General features: G+C 45.9%; 1 protein-coding gene across 1 annotated transcript; it reads left to right on the forward strand.

Moving 5' to 3' along the window:
• Nucleotides 1–2,187: 2,187 nt before the first annotated feature.
• On the forward strand, nt 2,188–13,937 carry LOC133385752 (protocadherin-8-like). The gene is made up of 5 exons (XM_061629337.1): nt 2,188–4,674; nt 6,128–6,350; nt 7,929–8,121; nt 9,263–9,396; nt 13,350–13,937. Exons 1-5 carry the CDS (start codon nt 2,188–2,190, stop codon nt 13,670–13,672), a joined length of 3,360 nt encoding a protein of 1,119 aa, XP_061485321.1. The 3' UTR covers nt 13,673–13,937.
• The last annotated feature ends 1,503 nt before the right edge of the window (nt 13,938–15,440 follow it).

Here is a 15,440-nt window from a genome sequence, read left to right on the forward strand (position 1 = left end):
TCCACAGATCTTGAAACAATATTATTGGCCTGTCTGAAAGGAGGAAAAGGAGAGATCACTTTCAGTTGTGTCATCTGCAGTAAAGCTGTTTTTTCCCTGAATCTCCCCAGCTTTTTCCAGGCCTTCACATCTTTAGGGGCCCCACAACAAAATGTTGCAGTATATTCTTTGTGTTCATGTGTTACCTGGAAAACAAAAATTGAGAAAACAAAAGTTGTAAGCAACTCTCTGATCTTCAATCTACCCCCCACCATTTACAACCCTAAAGAGGTATCAACTGCTACTGAAGCTTAATCTTCAGTATTCAGTGTGAACTACACTGCAGGTCTGTAATTCCCCAACCAAGGACTCCCCCCATTCCCCCCCCCCAAATCTTTTGGACATTTTTGGGAAAACCAGAAAAAATTCTGTGAAGCATTTATTTTTGGAATGAGTGAAAACGTTTTTTTAAGACAAGGTTTTATTTACTCAGAATATGTTAGACAATCTATAGTATCAGTTAATCCCTCTGTATGTGGTAGATATGTACAATACTTAAACCAAAGGTGCAGCTCTGCAGCTAGAGGGTGCTTGCATCTTCATGAGAAGAGCATGCAGGGCCTTCACTTTCTTGTGAACTGCTGACTGCCTTTTTTTGGTGACCTCAGATCTAGCTGGGAGATGCTATAAGCAAGTGTCCTCTATCTGCTGTTGTTCTGACCTGTCCCCTCCCTTGTACAATCCTATATATATCCAGCAGTGTAGTGGCAAATTCAGAAGTGCAGGGTCCTTCATGATAATCACAGCCATGCCCACTCCCCCTCTTTTGCTGCTGGGTTGAGGTCCTTGTTAATGCTTTCTCCCACAACAGATGTCCCTAGGAGCCAATCAGCATGAAAGTGTTAGCTACTGAGAAGAGTCTTCTCAGTGGCTGCCTTACCTCCTTTCACTGTGATTGGCTGCAATCAGCAGGAGAGGGCAAAGAAGCATGTTAGAAGACCCTTCCCAGTGGCTAACACACTCCCCTTTTATGCTGTTTGGCTCGTAGGACACTGGAGATGTAGGCACCTTGCTGGGACCCTGCTCCCTGTATATTATTGGAACTCAATGGGACTTGTTCCCAGAGAATGGTGTATAGGGTTGCATTCTAAGCCATTTATATGGTTGAGGCAGTAATTCTGTGTGTGATTACCTGGGGATATGTTCCACCAAACAGAGTGAGTAAACATGGATAGAATTGCTTTGTAAATTACATAAATATGTCAATAGTACAATTTCATATGCTAAGATATAAATCAGGGGTGGGGAACTTTTTGCGTAGAAGTCCCGAGAACGAGCTGGTTGTTTTGTTTTACATAGTGCTATCCAGGGAAGCCCAGAGGATCAGCTGTTCATCTGGGTTTGTACCTTGCACAGCTGGATGCAAGCCCCAATGATCAGCTTACCCTTTTTTGGCTCAACTGTGTCTTTACCTGCCTCACATCTGATGACAGGAGTAGGGTAGGTGGGCATGCCTTTATAGAAGTTGTTGTTCATTCTTCACTGATGGGCCTTTGGCACTTGGGATGTATGTTTTTAGGAAGCACGCTATTCCTGTGAATGTAATGTGTTTTGTTTTTAATATTGCATTTTACATACCTGTAACCCGCTCTGGGGCCTACTGGTGAAGGGCAGTATCATCATCATTATCATTATTATCATCATCATCAACAACAACGACAACAATAATAAAAGTGATCCAGAGAGACTTACAGCCACAAGTTAAATCACTTATGTAATGAACATTCCTTCCATATTACTGCAATCCCACTGGACTTAACAGGAAGAAAACTGATTGCCCCTGCACAAATGGTGTATATTTTCCTCTGCGTCCCCCACAGTGACTTCCGTGACTGCCTGGAAGAAAACAGACTTCCTATTGCTAGGGTCTCTCGACTGCCATCAGACTGATGGGGGGGAAGAAGGGGGAGAACCCCTACGTTCCATTGGGCGGGGAGAGTCCTCTGAGGATCAGAGGATTGGTCCAGGAAGTCATTTTATTTGCATACTGTTAACTATATGAGCACCGGTGAAGGGTCCGGTGGGACGAAAACAAGTGCAGCCGGGGACAAAAGGGGACAGATATCAGCAAAGTTCCCAGTAGAGGCTGCCGGGGTGCGTGGGCGAGACAGGCGGGCGGCGCAACGGAGCTGCTGATTCACAGCCAAGATGACCGCAGCTTTGGCGTGCTTATTTTTTGGTAGAGGCGCCCTGGCCACCCCCCGCCTTCTGCTTGTCTCCATGCTCCAGTGCCTCTTCCTCCCAGGGACCCTCTGCGAAACCGTCCGATTCGGCACCTACGAAGAGAAACCTCCTGGCACTGTTATTGGGGTGCTAGCAGAGGAGCTGCAGCAGCTTGGTTCGCCCATCGACGGGGCACCCAACATCTTCCGCCTGATGAAGCAGTCGGGCAACAGCTCCCTGGTGCGGGTGCGCGAGCGGGACGGGCAGCTGAGCCTAGGAGCCGAGCGGCTGGACCGGGAGCAGCTGTGCGGGCAGGCGGAGGAGCCGTGCGTGATGGCCTTCGACGTGGTGAGCCTGGGCGGGCCGCGCGGCGGCTCCTCCTCGCAGTACCGCCTGGTGCACGTGGAGCTGGAGGTGCGCGACATCAACGACCACGCGCCTCGCTTCCCGCAGCCCCTCATCGCCCTGGAGGTGTCGGAGAGCGCCGCGCCGGGCACCCGCCTGCCGCTCGACCTGGCGCACGACCTGGACGTGGGCTCCAACGGCATCCAGAGCTTCGCCGTCTCGCCCAACAGCCACTTCGGCCTAGAGGCGCAGAGCCGCGCCGACGGGCTCAAGTGCGCCGAGCTGGTGCTGCTCACCGAGCTGGACCGCGAGGCGCAGGCCGCCTACCGCCTGGAGCTGGTGGCCAAGGACGGCGGGAGCCCCGCGCGCTCCGGCACGGCCACGGTCAGCGTGCGGGTGCTGGACGCCAACGACAACGCGCCCGCCTTTCCGCACGGCGCGCTGCTGACCGTCGAGCTGCCCGAGGACGCGCCGCCGGGCTCGCTGCTCCTCGACCTGGACGCCTCGGACCCCGACGAGGGCTCCAACGGGCAGCTGCTCTACGCCTGGGGCAGCCAGGTGCCCGCCGAGGCGCGCCAGCTCTTCGGCCTCGACCCGCTCTCGGGCCGCCTCAGCCTGCAGGGCGCCGTCGACTACGAGCTCCAGCGCGCCTACGAGCTCGACGTCCAGGCCAGCGACCGCGGCGCCAGCCCCTTGGCCGCCAGCTGCAAGGTGGTGGTGCGCCTCCTCGATGTCAACGACAACGCGCCCACCGTGGCCATCAGCGCCCTCAGCGCCGGCGTCGGTAGCGGCGGGGCTGCTACTCAGGCCGGGGCGGAAGAGGACGACGCCTCCGCCTCGACGGTGGCTTACGTGAGCGAGGCGGCGCCGGCGGAGAGCCTTGTGGCGCTGGTCAGCACCTCGGACAGCGACGCGGGCGCTAACGGCCAGGTGCGCTGCTCCCTCCTGGCCGCGCCCCACGAGCCCTTCGCCCTGCAGCGCGCCTACGACGCCAGCTACGTGGTGCTCACCACCGGAGCCCTGGACCGCGAGCGCGTGGCCGAGTACAACCTGACGGTGGTGGCCGAGGACCTGGGCTCGCCGCCGGCCAAGACCGTGCGCCGCCTCACCGTGCGCCTGGCCGACGAGAACGACAACACGCCGCGCTTCGCCAAGGCGCGCTACGAGGTGGCCGTGCTGGAGAACAACCCGCCTGGCGCCTACCTGGCCTCTGTCCTCGCCTCGGACCCGGACCTCGGCCTCAACGGCAAAGTCACCTACCATCTGCTGCAGAAGTCGGTCAATAGATCCCCTGTCTCATCCCCCCTGTTTTCTGTGGAGCCCTCCAGCGGTGTCATGCGCGCCCTTGAGTCTCTGGACTTTGAGCAGCGGCTGCAGCTGGAAGTGGAGATTGAAGCCTGCGACGGGGGCACCCCGCAGCTTTGCCAGCGAACTCAGATTGGGGTGACCGTGGTGGATCAGAACGACAACCCACCTCAGATCACCTTCCCGTCACTCGTTAACGGCTCTGCTGATCTTCCTCTGCCCGTCAGGGCTCCAGTTGGTTTCCTGATTGCTCGGATGGCAGCCCGGGACGCAGACGAGGGCTCCAATGCCGAACTGTCGTTCTCCATCCTAGGGGTAAAGCCAAAGCTTTTTGGGATCAACCCACTGACAGGAGAGCTCTTTCTGAGGAAGAGGCTCCCTGGAGATGCCTTGCCTGAAACGCCCATTCTCTTGATCCTTGCCGTCGAGGATGGCGGCCGCCCTTCCTTGACTTGTACAGCCACGCTGCGGCTTATTCCCACGGACACACTGCCCTCTAGTGTGGAGATTGTGGCCATACAGCCATCAACTGCAGAGAAACAGCCTTTCAATCTCGCCCTCCTGCTGATCGCCGTGTTGGCGGGAGGCTGCGGCTTGCTGCTTGTCGCCATCCTCCTGGTGGTGGCTTCCACGTGCAGGACCAGGAAAAGTCTCCTCAGAGGGATGCCCCATCAGTCAGTACAGGCACCAGGCAACCTTTCCTTTGGACGGGTGGAGGCAGACAGCACATATTTGGACTTCAGCACTACTGATATTCCCGGGGCCGAAGGGAGCGGAGATCCTTTGTGTGTGACAGAGAGACCTAGGAACAATACCTCCCAGGTGAGTAGTTTTGGAACTTCTTTTTCGGGGTTTGCCCTACAATATTTTGTCAGGGCTTAACCCACAAAAGGCTCACAGCTTATCTGTATGCGTACCTGTGGCTACTTTAAAAATATGCTTGCTCTTCTGGCTGGCAGAGCATTATTAGCAGTATCCAGTGGCGTCACTAGGCAGGTGCAACAGGTGCACAGGCACAGGGCCCAGGGTGAAGGGGGGCCCTGAAATGGAAATTTCTTGTGTACACAAAAATTAGTTATTTATAAACAAGTGTTATATCGTATTTGTTTTATTGTTATTTTTCCTCCCCAAAAAATTAAGGGGCCCAAAAATAAAATCTTGCACAGGGCACATGAAAAGCTAGTTACACTACTGGCAGTATCAGTGGGTGTCTGCAGTTGGAAGTGCAGCTGCTGAATGGCATTTGGAGGTTTTTTGTCCTTCTCTCCACAAACAACTAAGGTTGTATCAGAGTCTCCTTTCCTCTTTTTTTAACCCACACACCCTTCCCCAATTATTCTTTCATGTGAAGAAGATCTCACTACTCTCTAAAATACTCCCATACCCTTCCGCCCCCATAATTAGTGTTTCTGTTGATCTGATTTTCTCACTGAGATGGGAATGTGATAGCTTCATTCACCTTCCAGTTTAAGGCAAATAACTTGCTTTTAAGCTGATCAAATATCCTTGCATTCATGGGAGCAACCACGTTGTGACTTTAAAAGGAGCAGAGTTCTTATATAATTCAAATAGAATGGCAAATTAAAAGATGGAACAGTGATACTTATTTCTTCAACTGCCAATTGTTAAACCATACAAGATTCTTGATCAGGCATAGTTAGGTTTCTGGTGGGTTACTAAGAACTGGTTTCTTTGAGTTCGTATCAGCCAATTTAGGGGAAAGATATCTTTGGTTTCAGGTTGATTGCAACTCTTTAACATTTCAATTCAGGCAAATATCTATTTCCAGGTCCATTTGACTTCCCGTAGAACTCTTTGTATGACTGGAAGAGAGAAGCAAGTGCTATAACAGATGAGCAATTAATGAAGAGACAGTTCAAAGACAGGGGTGCCAAGTGGCCAGAAACAATCTGGGTGCATTTACTGATTCATGAAATTAATATACTGCTTAATATAAAAAGAAATCTCTAGGCAGTTTCCATAAAATGTAATAATAAAAATAATTATATATTAATATAAAAATGTACCACAAAAAACCTTTAAAAAGCTAAATAAAAAAGGAATTAAACTGTAGACAAAAAGCGCAGTGCAGAAAAAGAAAAACATTTTAACAATGAGGAATCAAAGTCCAGAAAAACTTGGATAAATATATATGATATTAAGAGTAATTTAAAGCTTGTTACTCTCTCTACCTTTAACGACAGCTGGAGATTCAAAGTCAGCAAAGGAAATGTTTGTAGGAATGATATACACCAGGGATCTGTTCCCCCATCAGATGATTGACATGCAGATTGTCCCACCCACCTGTCAGAGTCCTTGTGCAACAGCCAGCTGGTTGACAGGTGATTGGGAACCGCAGCACAAGGGCTTTGCCCGCCTTATGCCTGGCAAAGCCCCGAGCATAGGGCTGGCAAAGCTGCTTTCTGCAGGGATCAGCTGTGCCATCAAGGGAACCCGATCCAGCTGGGTTGAACTCACCACCCATCAGCTGATGAGTGGTCAGTTCACCCCTGATTTTTGCAGGCATCAGCTGTGCAACTGAATTCCCCGTGGGGACCTCCGTGGTATGGCCGATCCACTTGTGGCTTTATCTGTCCCATACCTGATATCACATATGATGGTCAGGTGTGGGGCAGGTGCAGGGCCACATGACTTTCGTGGACCCTAGGTACTTTTGCCTTCGTGGGCCCCTCCCACCATAATAATATCAATATTAAAAATTATTGTTGATATAACTTTAAATAATTCAACATTTCATTTTTTTCCATTTTAGGCAAAATTTAATAGATTTTCATGGGTCCTAAAAGTTCATTTTTTTTTCTGATGTGAGAAAAAAATTAAAACATTTTCTCTGATCCTAAAAGTTCATTTTTTTCTTCTGATTTTAAAAGAAATTAAAACATTTTCGTGGGCCCCTAAAAGTATTGTGGGCCCTAGGCACTGTGCCTACTGTGCCTACTGTGCCTAATGGATAAGTTGGCCCTGGGCAGGTGGGCATGTGCTTTGGGAACAATGGCTTGTGGGCCAAATTTGGGCTGTGCTTTGGAGGATCTCTATCCAGATCCTAAACATGATTGCCTGAATCTCACACTGTTAAAGGGGGCAGTTACTGGGGCAGGCTGAAATGGTGGCAATCTTGGTTCAGTGTTTTTCCAGAATTTTCACTAGTTCAGTAACTGGGGATTTGTTACTCATGCAAGATAAGGCTAATGATGTCTGTATGCCTCTGAGTCTCAGCTTTGGTGGGAAAGTGGGAGAGTTCTGTTGTTCTGCTTCTTTAGAGCCTGAGCATTCTTCTGCTATATCATCTGAATATGGGAGTCCCTTTATTGATTTTTTTTAAGGACTACCTTCTCCCTATTTTAAAGCCTTGCCATTCAGGATCTCTGCTGTACATCTTATTAAACTTTTTTTCTTAAATGTTTGAGGACTGCGCACTCTCCTTGTCCAGAACTCAGACACAGATCAGAAATCAGCCCTCTGCAGCAAAGTCATCATCTCCTTCCTTATTATGCATGGACAGCTGCTTCCAAATAGAGAGGTGGCACCAGTATATGATATGATCAGGAGCAGATTCTAAGGAATCCACATTTGAAGCACGGAACCTTTTGCATAGCAGATTGGAACGGGGGGGGGGGAAGGAGGAGGTTAATCCAACAGTGTTTTCACACCTTCAGTTATTGTGTCATATTTTAAAAAACTTAAACATGAAACTAAAATGCTTTATTTGCTTTCCTTTCAACAGGATCAAGTTCTCCTTCCTTTTCACCCCTCCTCTGTGTGGGAGGGGAGGCAGTCAGCTTCAAGCTTCAGGTGACCACCACATTCTATGCCTGCTTCTTCGTCCCTTTTCATCATGTTTTTTTCAGCCATGTTGATGCTGGAGGTGAACCACATATTCCAACAGCTCCCTGGTCTGAATACTGTACACAGTTTGTGCTAATGGTTATAAGAGGGGCTTTCTTCTTTTAATGCAAAGACCCTGGAAAAGGAGGAGGATTTAGAATGGAGAAGTGGTGGGAGGCAGGGGAGGAGGACTTTCATTGCCTGTGGTTTCCCCGCTTGATTGCTTGCAGGTGGCATTCTCCCTGCAGGATCACAATGTATTTGGAAGCCCCGTGGAGAGAAAAGTTGCAGGGGAAGAAGAACATGGAGTGAAGAAAGGGCGGGTGGGCAAAAAGGTCAAGGACTCCTTTCTTTCTCTGTTTTTCCTCAGTGCCAACTCCAAATCAAAGCTAAGGCTGCCATCTTGTGCCCACTTACCTGGAAGTAAGCCCCATTAAAGAGACTTCTGAATAGACATGTAGACAGTTGCTCTGTAAGTTAACTATACAGTGAATTCTTAATGAGTGCCTGGTCTTTCACTCCTGCACAGCAGGAAACATATCTAAACCTCCATGCAAAGTTTTCCTGTTTTGCATTTGCCATTGGTATTGTGGGGTGGGAATTCTTTAACATCCACTCACCCTTCTAAGGAGTAGCTGATCTCAGATGAACCTGTCACAGGAAAGATGCATCCTGGTTCCTAGGAAAAAAAGGAGGGGCCAGCTATGGAGATTTCAAAGGCTAGAAAATGAATCAGAAGCAGGGAAACTGCACTAAAGGGGAGGGGAAGTTCTTTAGGACCCCAGGGATTCCTATTGTCCAGTGTCCAAACAACTCGCTTATCAGTCACAGCTCTGACTTCAGTCATTGGCTAAAAATACTGAAAGGCAGGAGCAGCCAGGCTGGCTAATCTCACAGAAATTGCTTAGAAAGGTACCTGCACATTTTGTTCAGTAACTTCCTATCTAGGAGAGCTAGAGTTTTTTTTTTAATGAAAGCTCAGAGTCTGGGTCTCCTGCTGCTGTGGGCCCACCAGTATCCCCTTTACTCACCCCTTGGCAAGGACTATGCCATTCTCTTTTTATCTCACCTTTATCATATGCACCCCTTCCATCCTTTAAAATGTGTGCAATGACAGGACAGTAGCCTCATGTGCTAACTTTTTCTCTAGGAAGCTGAAATTACCTTTTAAAACTGAAAACAGATGCAGAAGCAGCCCTCAGACTTTCTGTAGATATGGGGCCCCTGTATTTTCCCCTATGTGGAGAAAGCCCTTGGGAGAGGGCAATTTTTAACAGGAAAAAATGGCCAGAAGGGAAAAGATTAATAATGCCTTCCTCACCCTCATATCATTCATTCCCAGTTATAGCCCCCATCGCCTTTTTGTTACACAAAGCAACAGAACCCTCCCTTCCAAGTAACATGTGACTTGGCCTTGTATGTTCCAGGATAATGGCAAGGGCTCTGGTATTCCTTTCTTTGCATTTATAAAGGTTTAGATCTTGAATAGTAGTTTTGGTCATGCATATTAAGAGCATTGCATTCTTGTACACAGTATACTAACCACCTCCACTCCATTTTTCAGTACCCACTCAGCTCCCGATCAAGTGAGTATGAAAGACAGTGGGAAAGGAGATAGTGAATGTAACGACAGTGACTCTGACACCAGCAAGGACAGACTGAAGAAAGACTCAGCAGAAAAAAATGAGAAGCAAAGTGGTAAGTTGAGAAATCAGTAGCTCATGTTTTCTCAGTTCCCTGTGCTCATGGATCTCATTCCAGAGTGAGATATATAGGACTGTAGCTTATTTCTGCATGTTTTTAATCAATATAAAGTATATTAACCTGGAGCTTTAAAAACTAGGTGAATTAAGACAATGACTGCATTTGGACACAACACTGAACCATATTTTGGTACTATGTGAACAAGCTCTGGGCTCATATGTTGCCCCCTTCCCTCTTTTCAGGGCATCTGCGGGACGAGATCAGGGGCATCTGCTTTCATTTTTGACAAAATGTAGTTTGTCATTTCATCTGAACAGGGACAAACGGTGATAACTTCAAATGATTGTTTATAATGCTTCAAATAAACAATGGTTAAAACTAAACGTAGTTTCCAGTTTGGTTGAAACAACAAGTGGAAAAGGTAGTGGATGCTTATGATCTCCTTGTGGTGCAGGGAAGCAGAGGTTACATGCAACATTAAACCAGGGGTTGTCGACATTTTGGGGGGCTGTGTGCACCTTAAGAATGTGCCCATTACCCCCCCCGGGTGCTTCTCTTCACTCCCCCATGAGTCAATCTTCCTCTCTCAGACAAACATAAAGAAATCAACATTCTCTCTCTCTCTCTCTCTCTCTCTCTCACGCACGCACGCACGCACGCACACACGCACAGACAAACAGACAGACAGACATTTTGTAAGGCCGCCCTCCAAACAAAAGCTACCATCAAGTTAAAGCTTACTGTGGTAGACTGCACAGTCAAAATCCTAGATCTAGTGCTTGTCAGCACCACAGAAACATTGGTCCAAGGGACACATCTTAACGATTTTTACATAGGACAGATTTGATGGAAGTTGTGGGTGGGGAGCCCATGAAAAAAATACACAATTTGAAGAGGATCTGTTTTACTTGATCCAATGTGTGTGTGTGTGTGAGAGCTTTCTCTCCCCCTTGCTTCTGGCATGTCATGCCCACTCCATCTAGCATTCCATTATCTCTTTTGCTCTCAACTGACTCCAATGAAACCCCAATTTCCCCCCCTGGGTGCTCTGGTTTCCTCTGCCCCAGTCTCTCAAGATTGTTTCCAGTTTTGCTCCTCCCCTCTCAGTTGCTCTGCTTCCAGCTCTATGTGCATTTCAAGGCCCAGATTGGCGCCAGCTGCTCAGGTGCTGATCTGAACCTTGAAAAGCATACACAGCTGGAAGAGGAAGTGGAAAAGAGTGTCACTCTTCCAGTTTCCTCCAAGTCTATGTACTTGTCAAGGGTGTGTGAGAGAGAGTCATCACCTCATGACAAAGGGGACAGTGAGAAAAGGGGAGTTAGAGTCTTCAAAGGTGCCAGGGAAAGTCCTCAAGGGATCATGGGATTGCAACTCACAGTCGAGACCACAGCATTAAATTATTTGGTTACTTTTTTATTCCATTTATAGGCTGCCCATTAACCAAGCTCCTCTTGGTGGTTTAGAGGTCAATAAAATACACAAATTATGGCTTAGCATTTTGTCCAAACCAGGCTTGTATCTCTTTTGTGATGTCTTGATTATGTGATACCTCTATTACAGAACAGCTATTAAAGGTAAACCTTTCGTTTGTCTACAGTTTGATAAGCTGCAGCTATTTTGCAATTGCTTTTGTGGGTTGACTAAGAAAACGAACATGCATTTTGTTAAAAATAGAAGCAGAGGGGCAGGGACCTCAGCAGGTACCAAGGGAGGTATGGGGGGGGCATTGTGGCACCTCTGGGTGTCATGGTGCCAATCCCAGGGTTACTCTAATCACAGTCATGTCTCACTTGTTAGGTTTAGGTTTCTGTGCTGAAATGTAACTGGTTTTGCTTTGGGACACTGGCATTGTTAGCAAAACTGCTGCTTTGTGGAATTCTTCATGTATTATTTCAACAGTTTTTTCATTTTTTCCTTTTGATCCTTAATATCAACTAAATTCTAGCTGCTTATTATTCACTTTTAAAAACACAAATAATATAGGGTCAGGATCTTTTATGTTATGAGAACTGAGTATTTTCTCCTCTAGTAGTGAACTCAGCTGGTTGAGTGCCAAGAGATTGGAATTTAAAGAGACTGCTGATTAACAAGTGGGAGGTATCAGCAGGATCAGATGAACCCAAACATACACAGGATTGCAAAACATTTTTAAAAAACACAGCTCAATGAGGACTGAGCATTTCAGGAACTGCAAAATGTTGAGCATTGGTCAGAAAAGAAAACTGGAAAAGGGTGGGATGGGAAGAAGATTATTTATTATTATTTATAAAATTTGTATCCCACCCTTCCTCCAAAAGGAAGGTGATTGGCTACTTGAGTATCTTACTGCTTCTAGCATCCCAGAAGAGGGCATGGCTGAACGGTTGGATACCTCAACAGAAGTACTCCTGCTATGAACTGAAGATATACTGCAACATTTTGTTATAGTCCCACTTAATTATAGACAAAAGTTTACATGCTTGTCTAGAGAATAAGTATCTGGTGCCAGGATTGCCAGGGTGCAGCCCACAGCAAAGGGCTGCATCTTTTAAGGGCCTAGCATCAACATCTTTGCTGAGGTGCATCCTGAGCCTTTCCCCTGCCAAAGCAAAGTGGTTATCGAGGGGGACAGATGATAACAAAAAACATCAAAGAATCCTGTTTGCTCCATTTGAACCAAGTTAGCCCAGTTTGGAGCTCTTGGGTTCTAGATCCTGCAGGCTTGGATCTAAAAGCTGCCCCCAGAAGCATGCAAAGAGTTATTGATGATCAGATTTCCAGTTGCAATATTTATTGTTAAATCAGTTATTAGCTATACTTTTATACTTCCTTCCCAAATGTGTACTCTAGGTGTTTCACAGCATCTTAAAACCAATATAACAATAATAAAAACCTCAGTAGAAAACATTTAAAAAGGTATGAAACTGCACTAAAAGTTTTGTACCAACAAGATTCTGTCATGGATAAAAAACACAAACATGTATAAATTGGTACTTTTTACTAACAGATGAGTACAAATAAGAAGCATTCAGCCGGGCCTGTTCAAGAGAAGTAGCCATGTAAACAGATGGAAGCTTGGAAAAGGGGACACTTGGATCCAGTCCATTTCCCACCTTCTCAGTGGCCAGATAGTGTTATGAAAGTCAGGTGCAGGACAGGAAAAATGAGAGGCACCTTGCCCCCGCAACCTGTACCACTAAATAACTTAGTGAACTTGGGACAGAGTTCTATGCAAGCATGGGTTTTGAACAGGAAAACCAGATTTCACCTCCTTGATTGTTGCTCTGTACTGGCGGAAGACAGGTGCAGCACACATCTCTGTAGAAACCATGGAGTTTGGCTCTTAAAGGTTGAAGTCCCTTCTCAGGGGGCATGACCCAGTTTAGCAAGTCACTGTAAGCTTGTTTGGTATACAGAAAGTGCGCAGCACAACTGTTAATAGCAGGTAATATTGAAAATATATTATTAGATTTGAGAATTTATTGCTTAATATTTGAAAAAGGAAGAAGCCATAGAAGTCTGGTAAAAACTAAGAGCAAACTAGACATTGTGTATAAGAAAGCCCCAACAGAGTTTAAAAATGAAAAGCAGCATTGGGAAGCTACAGTTTTTAGTGGAGGGCGGTGGCAGAATGCTGATGGTGCTTGTGTCTCCCCCCACCACGGCCATTCCTCTGTTCAGAATTGTCCTAAGTTGCTTTCCTCCTGTAAGGTTTCAGATGCATGTTGACAACTGGTGATTTGAAGCAGAAAAAGAGCCAGCAGAGAAAGTATTAAGCAGCCTCCCTCCTTGTTGCTTCATAAACATCTCAGCCTCCCGAGGCTACTTTTCATTAAAACAAGCTATGATATTATACAAACTGGCATATAACATTTTGTTAATCACTTCATTTTTGGCAGAATTTAGAACAAAAGTCTGGGTTTCTAAAAAAGATAACTTCAGTACATTGTGGTGTTTTTTTTAACCAGGGACGGCAGCATTTGCCACAGACAGCTGCAGTGGCCTGCAGGTCCACTTGTCTTCAAGAAGCAAACATCTTCAATTTCATTTTGAACATGGGGGTACAATTTCATATCCTGCAGCCCAGAGGACAACTTGTGTTCACCCTGAGTTTCCAACAGAAAGCAAAGGCTGTTCTCCAGGTGAATCGGAGAGATTACAGAGTATCTATGAAAGAGTATGCAGTGGAGGCACAACCCTGGCCACGTCATCAAGACCGTGCAAAGAATCAAATTATACTCCACAGAGCTCTTTCTCAACTCATGCCTCTGAGATAGCAACATCATTTTGACAGAGCAAAGATTTAAAAAAATCTCCCAAGCATCCTGGGTACTTGTATACATGATCAAGCCAAAGTAAAGCATTTTTAAGGTTCATTGCTTTCAGTGGGAGAATTAAACATGTGCCCATTGAAATCAATGGGGATTAAAAGTGTGTGACTGAACTCACTGAATCGAGTTCTTTAGTGGTTACTTTTTTGTAAGTGACTTTGAGTTCCATTTCAAAAACAGTAACTAATAAATGATGATGATGCCTATAGTGATATATAGCAGAAATCTAGGCATATAAATATTAAGTTATGGAGCAAGAAATCAAAATTTAAACAAATATTCTTGCCTTGTCAGAGACTCTATTTGGAAAGGACTATGATAAGCGAGCACAGTTATTCTTGTTGAAGATAGAAGCTAAATGAATATTTTTAAATAATATACACACAGAAATAAAAATTGAAAGTGTGACTGGACTGTCTTCTGTGGTGTTTTAAGCCCTTTTCAAAAAAATACATGAGCAATCTTCATTGTTTAATAAACAAAAAATTAGAATGCAATCCTGAAGCTGAGCAAAAAGATGATTTATGTGACAAGATATCTGAAGAATGGACAAAAGAGACTTCAGTACAGTTGAATCTCTTGTCTCTGTTCAGGGCCCATATTCTTAGTGCCCATTTCTGATTGCTCTGAGTAATATTGAACCCAATACTGCAGGGGTCTTGCAGTTGTAGTTCCCTCTAAGGCTGCTTCACATATTACATTTTTAAGTACACACCTACAAATTAATGTGTGGTTTAGGACTGCCACATGAATCAATTCACCACCTTGATTAATTGATTCAAAGTATGATCCTCAAAATATTAAACTATTATCAGCCTCTCTGTCATTGCCAATGTCATCATCACCCAAGCTGACCAAACATTTTGATACTCAAAAGGTCCCAGGTTCAATCCCTGACATTTCCAGGCAGAAACCCTGGAGAGTTGCTGCTGGTCATTGTTGACAATACTGATGGACAAATGGTCTATCCTTAGAGGGCTGTTACCTTGGAGGATTGTGGCAAACACTGTTCCTCCTCCTGCATCTCTTTACATTTATTTAAGAACATGAGATCATAAGAGTCCTGCTGGATCAAGCCAAAGGCCCATCTAGTGTAGTATCCTATTCTTACAGCCACCAACTAAATGCCTATGGGAAGTCTGCAAACAGGACCTGAGCGTAAGAGCACTGTCCCCATTTGTGATTCTAGGCAACTTATACAGATTCATATTGCCTTCAACTGTGGAGGTAGACCATAGCTATCATGGTAGTAGCCATTGATAGCCTTACCCTACATCCCCATGAGTCAAATTTGACCCCATGGGTCAATAATCTGACATAATGACATGACTGACAACTGTCAAAATTCAAAGGATGTTGCAGTAACTGCTAATCAGCTGATTGGCACTTACAACAACCTCCTTTGTGGATGTGCTTTCAGTGGCAATCAGCTGATTGGCCCTGGGAGCATCCCTTCAAAGAGACTCCCTTTAGCTGACAATCAGCTGATCATTTGTTAGAGGGAGCCGCTTTGAAGTCTCTGCAGAAGGCAAAGTGCTCCCTAAAACAGCATTTCCCCCTCTGCAGAGAAAACAGTATTCAAAGCACTGAAAAAAATACTTTTGATTACAAAATATGATTGTTCAGAATTGTACAAACATCATTCTTAGTGATACTTTAGCATTTGCTTACAAAAAAAGTGCTACAGCTTTTTAAAATTATTATCTTAGTTATACATTTCCACTCTGC

This window comes from Rhineura floridana, chromosome 5 (assembly GCF_030035675.1).
Source record: "Rhineura floridana isolate rRhiFlo1 chromosome 5, rRhiFlo1.hap2, whole genome shotgun sequence".
In the NCBI taxonomy this organism is placed as follows: Eukaryota; Metazoa; Chordata; class Lepidosauria; order Squamata; family Rhineuridae; genus Rhineura; species Rhineura floridana.

Coding starts and splice junctions, on each gene's coding strand:
- LOC133385752 (XM_061629337.1), top strand. CDS start 2,188: ATGACCGCAGCTTTGGCGTGCTTATTTTTTGGTAGAGGCGCCCTGGCC. Junction 8,122..9,262: donor TTGTGCCCACTTACCTGGAA/GTAAGCCCCATT, acceptor TCCATTTTTCAG/TACCCACTCAGCTCCCGATC. Junction 9,397..13,349: donor AAAAAATGAGAAGCAAAGTG/GTAAGTTGAGAA, acceptor TTTTTTAACCAG/GGACGGCAGCATTTGCCACA.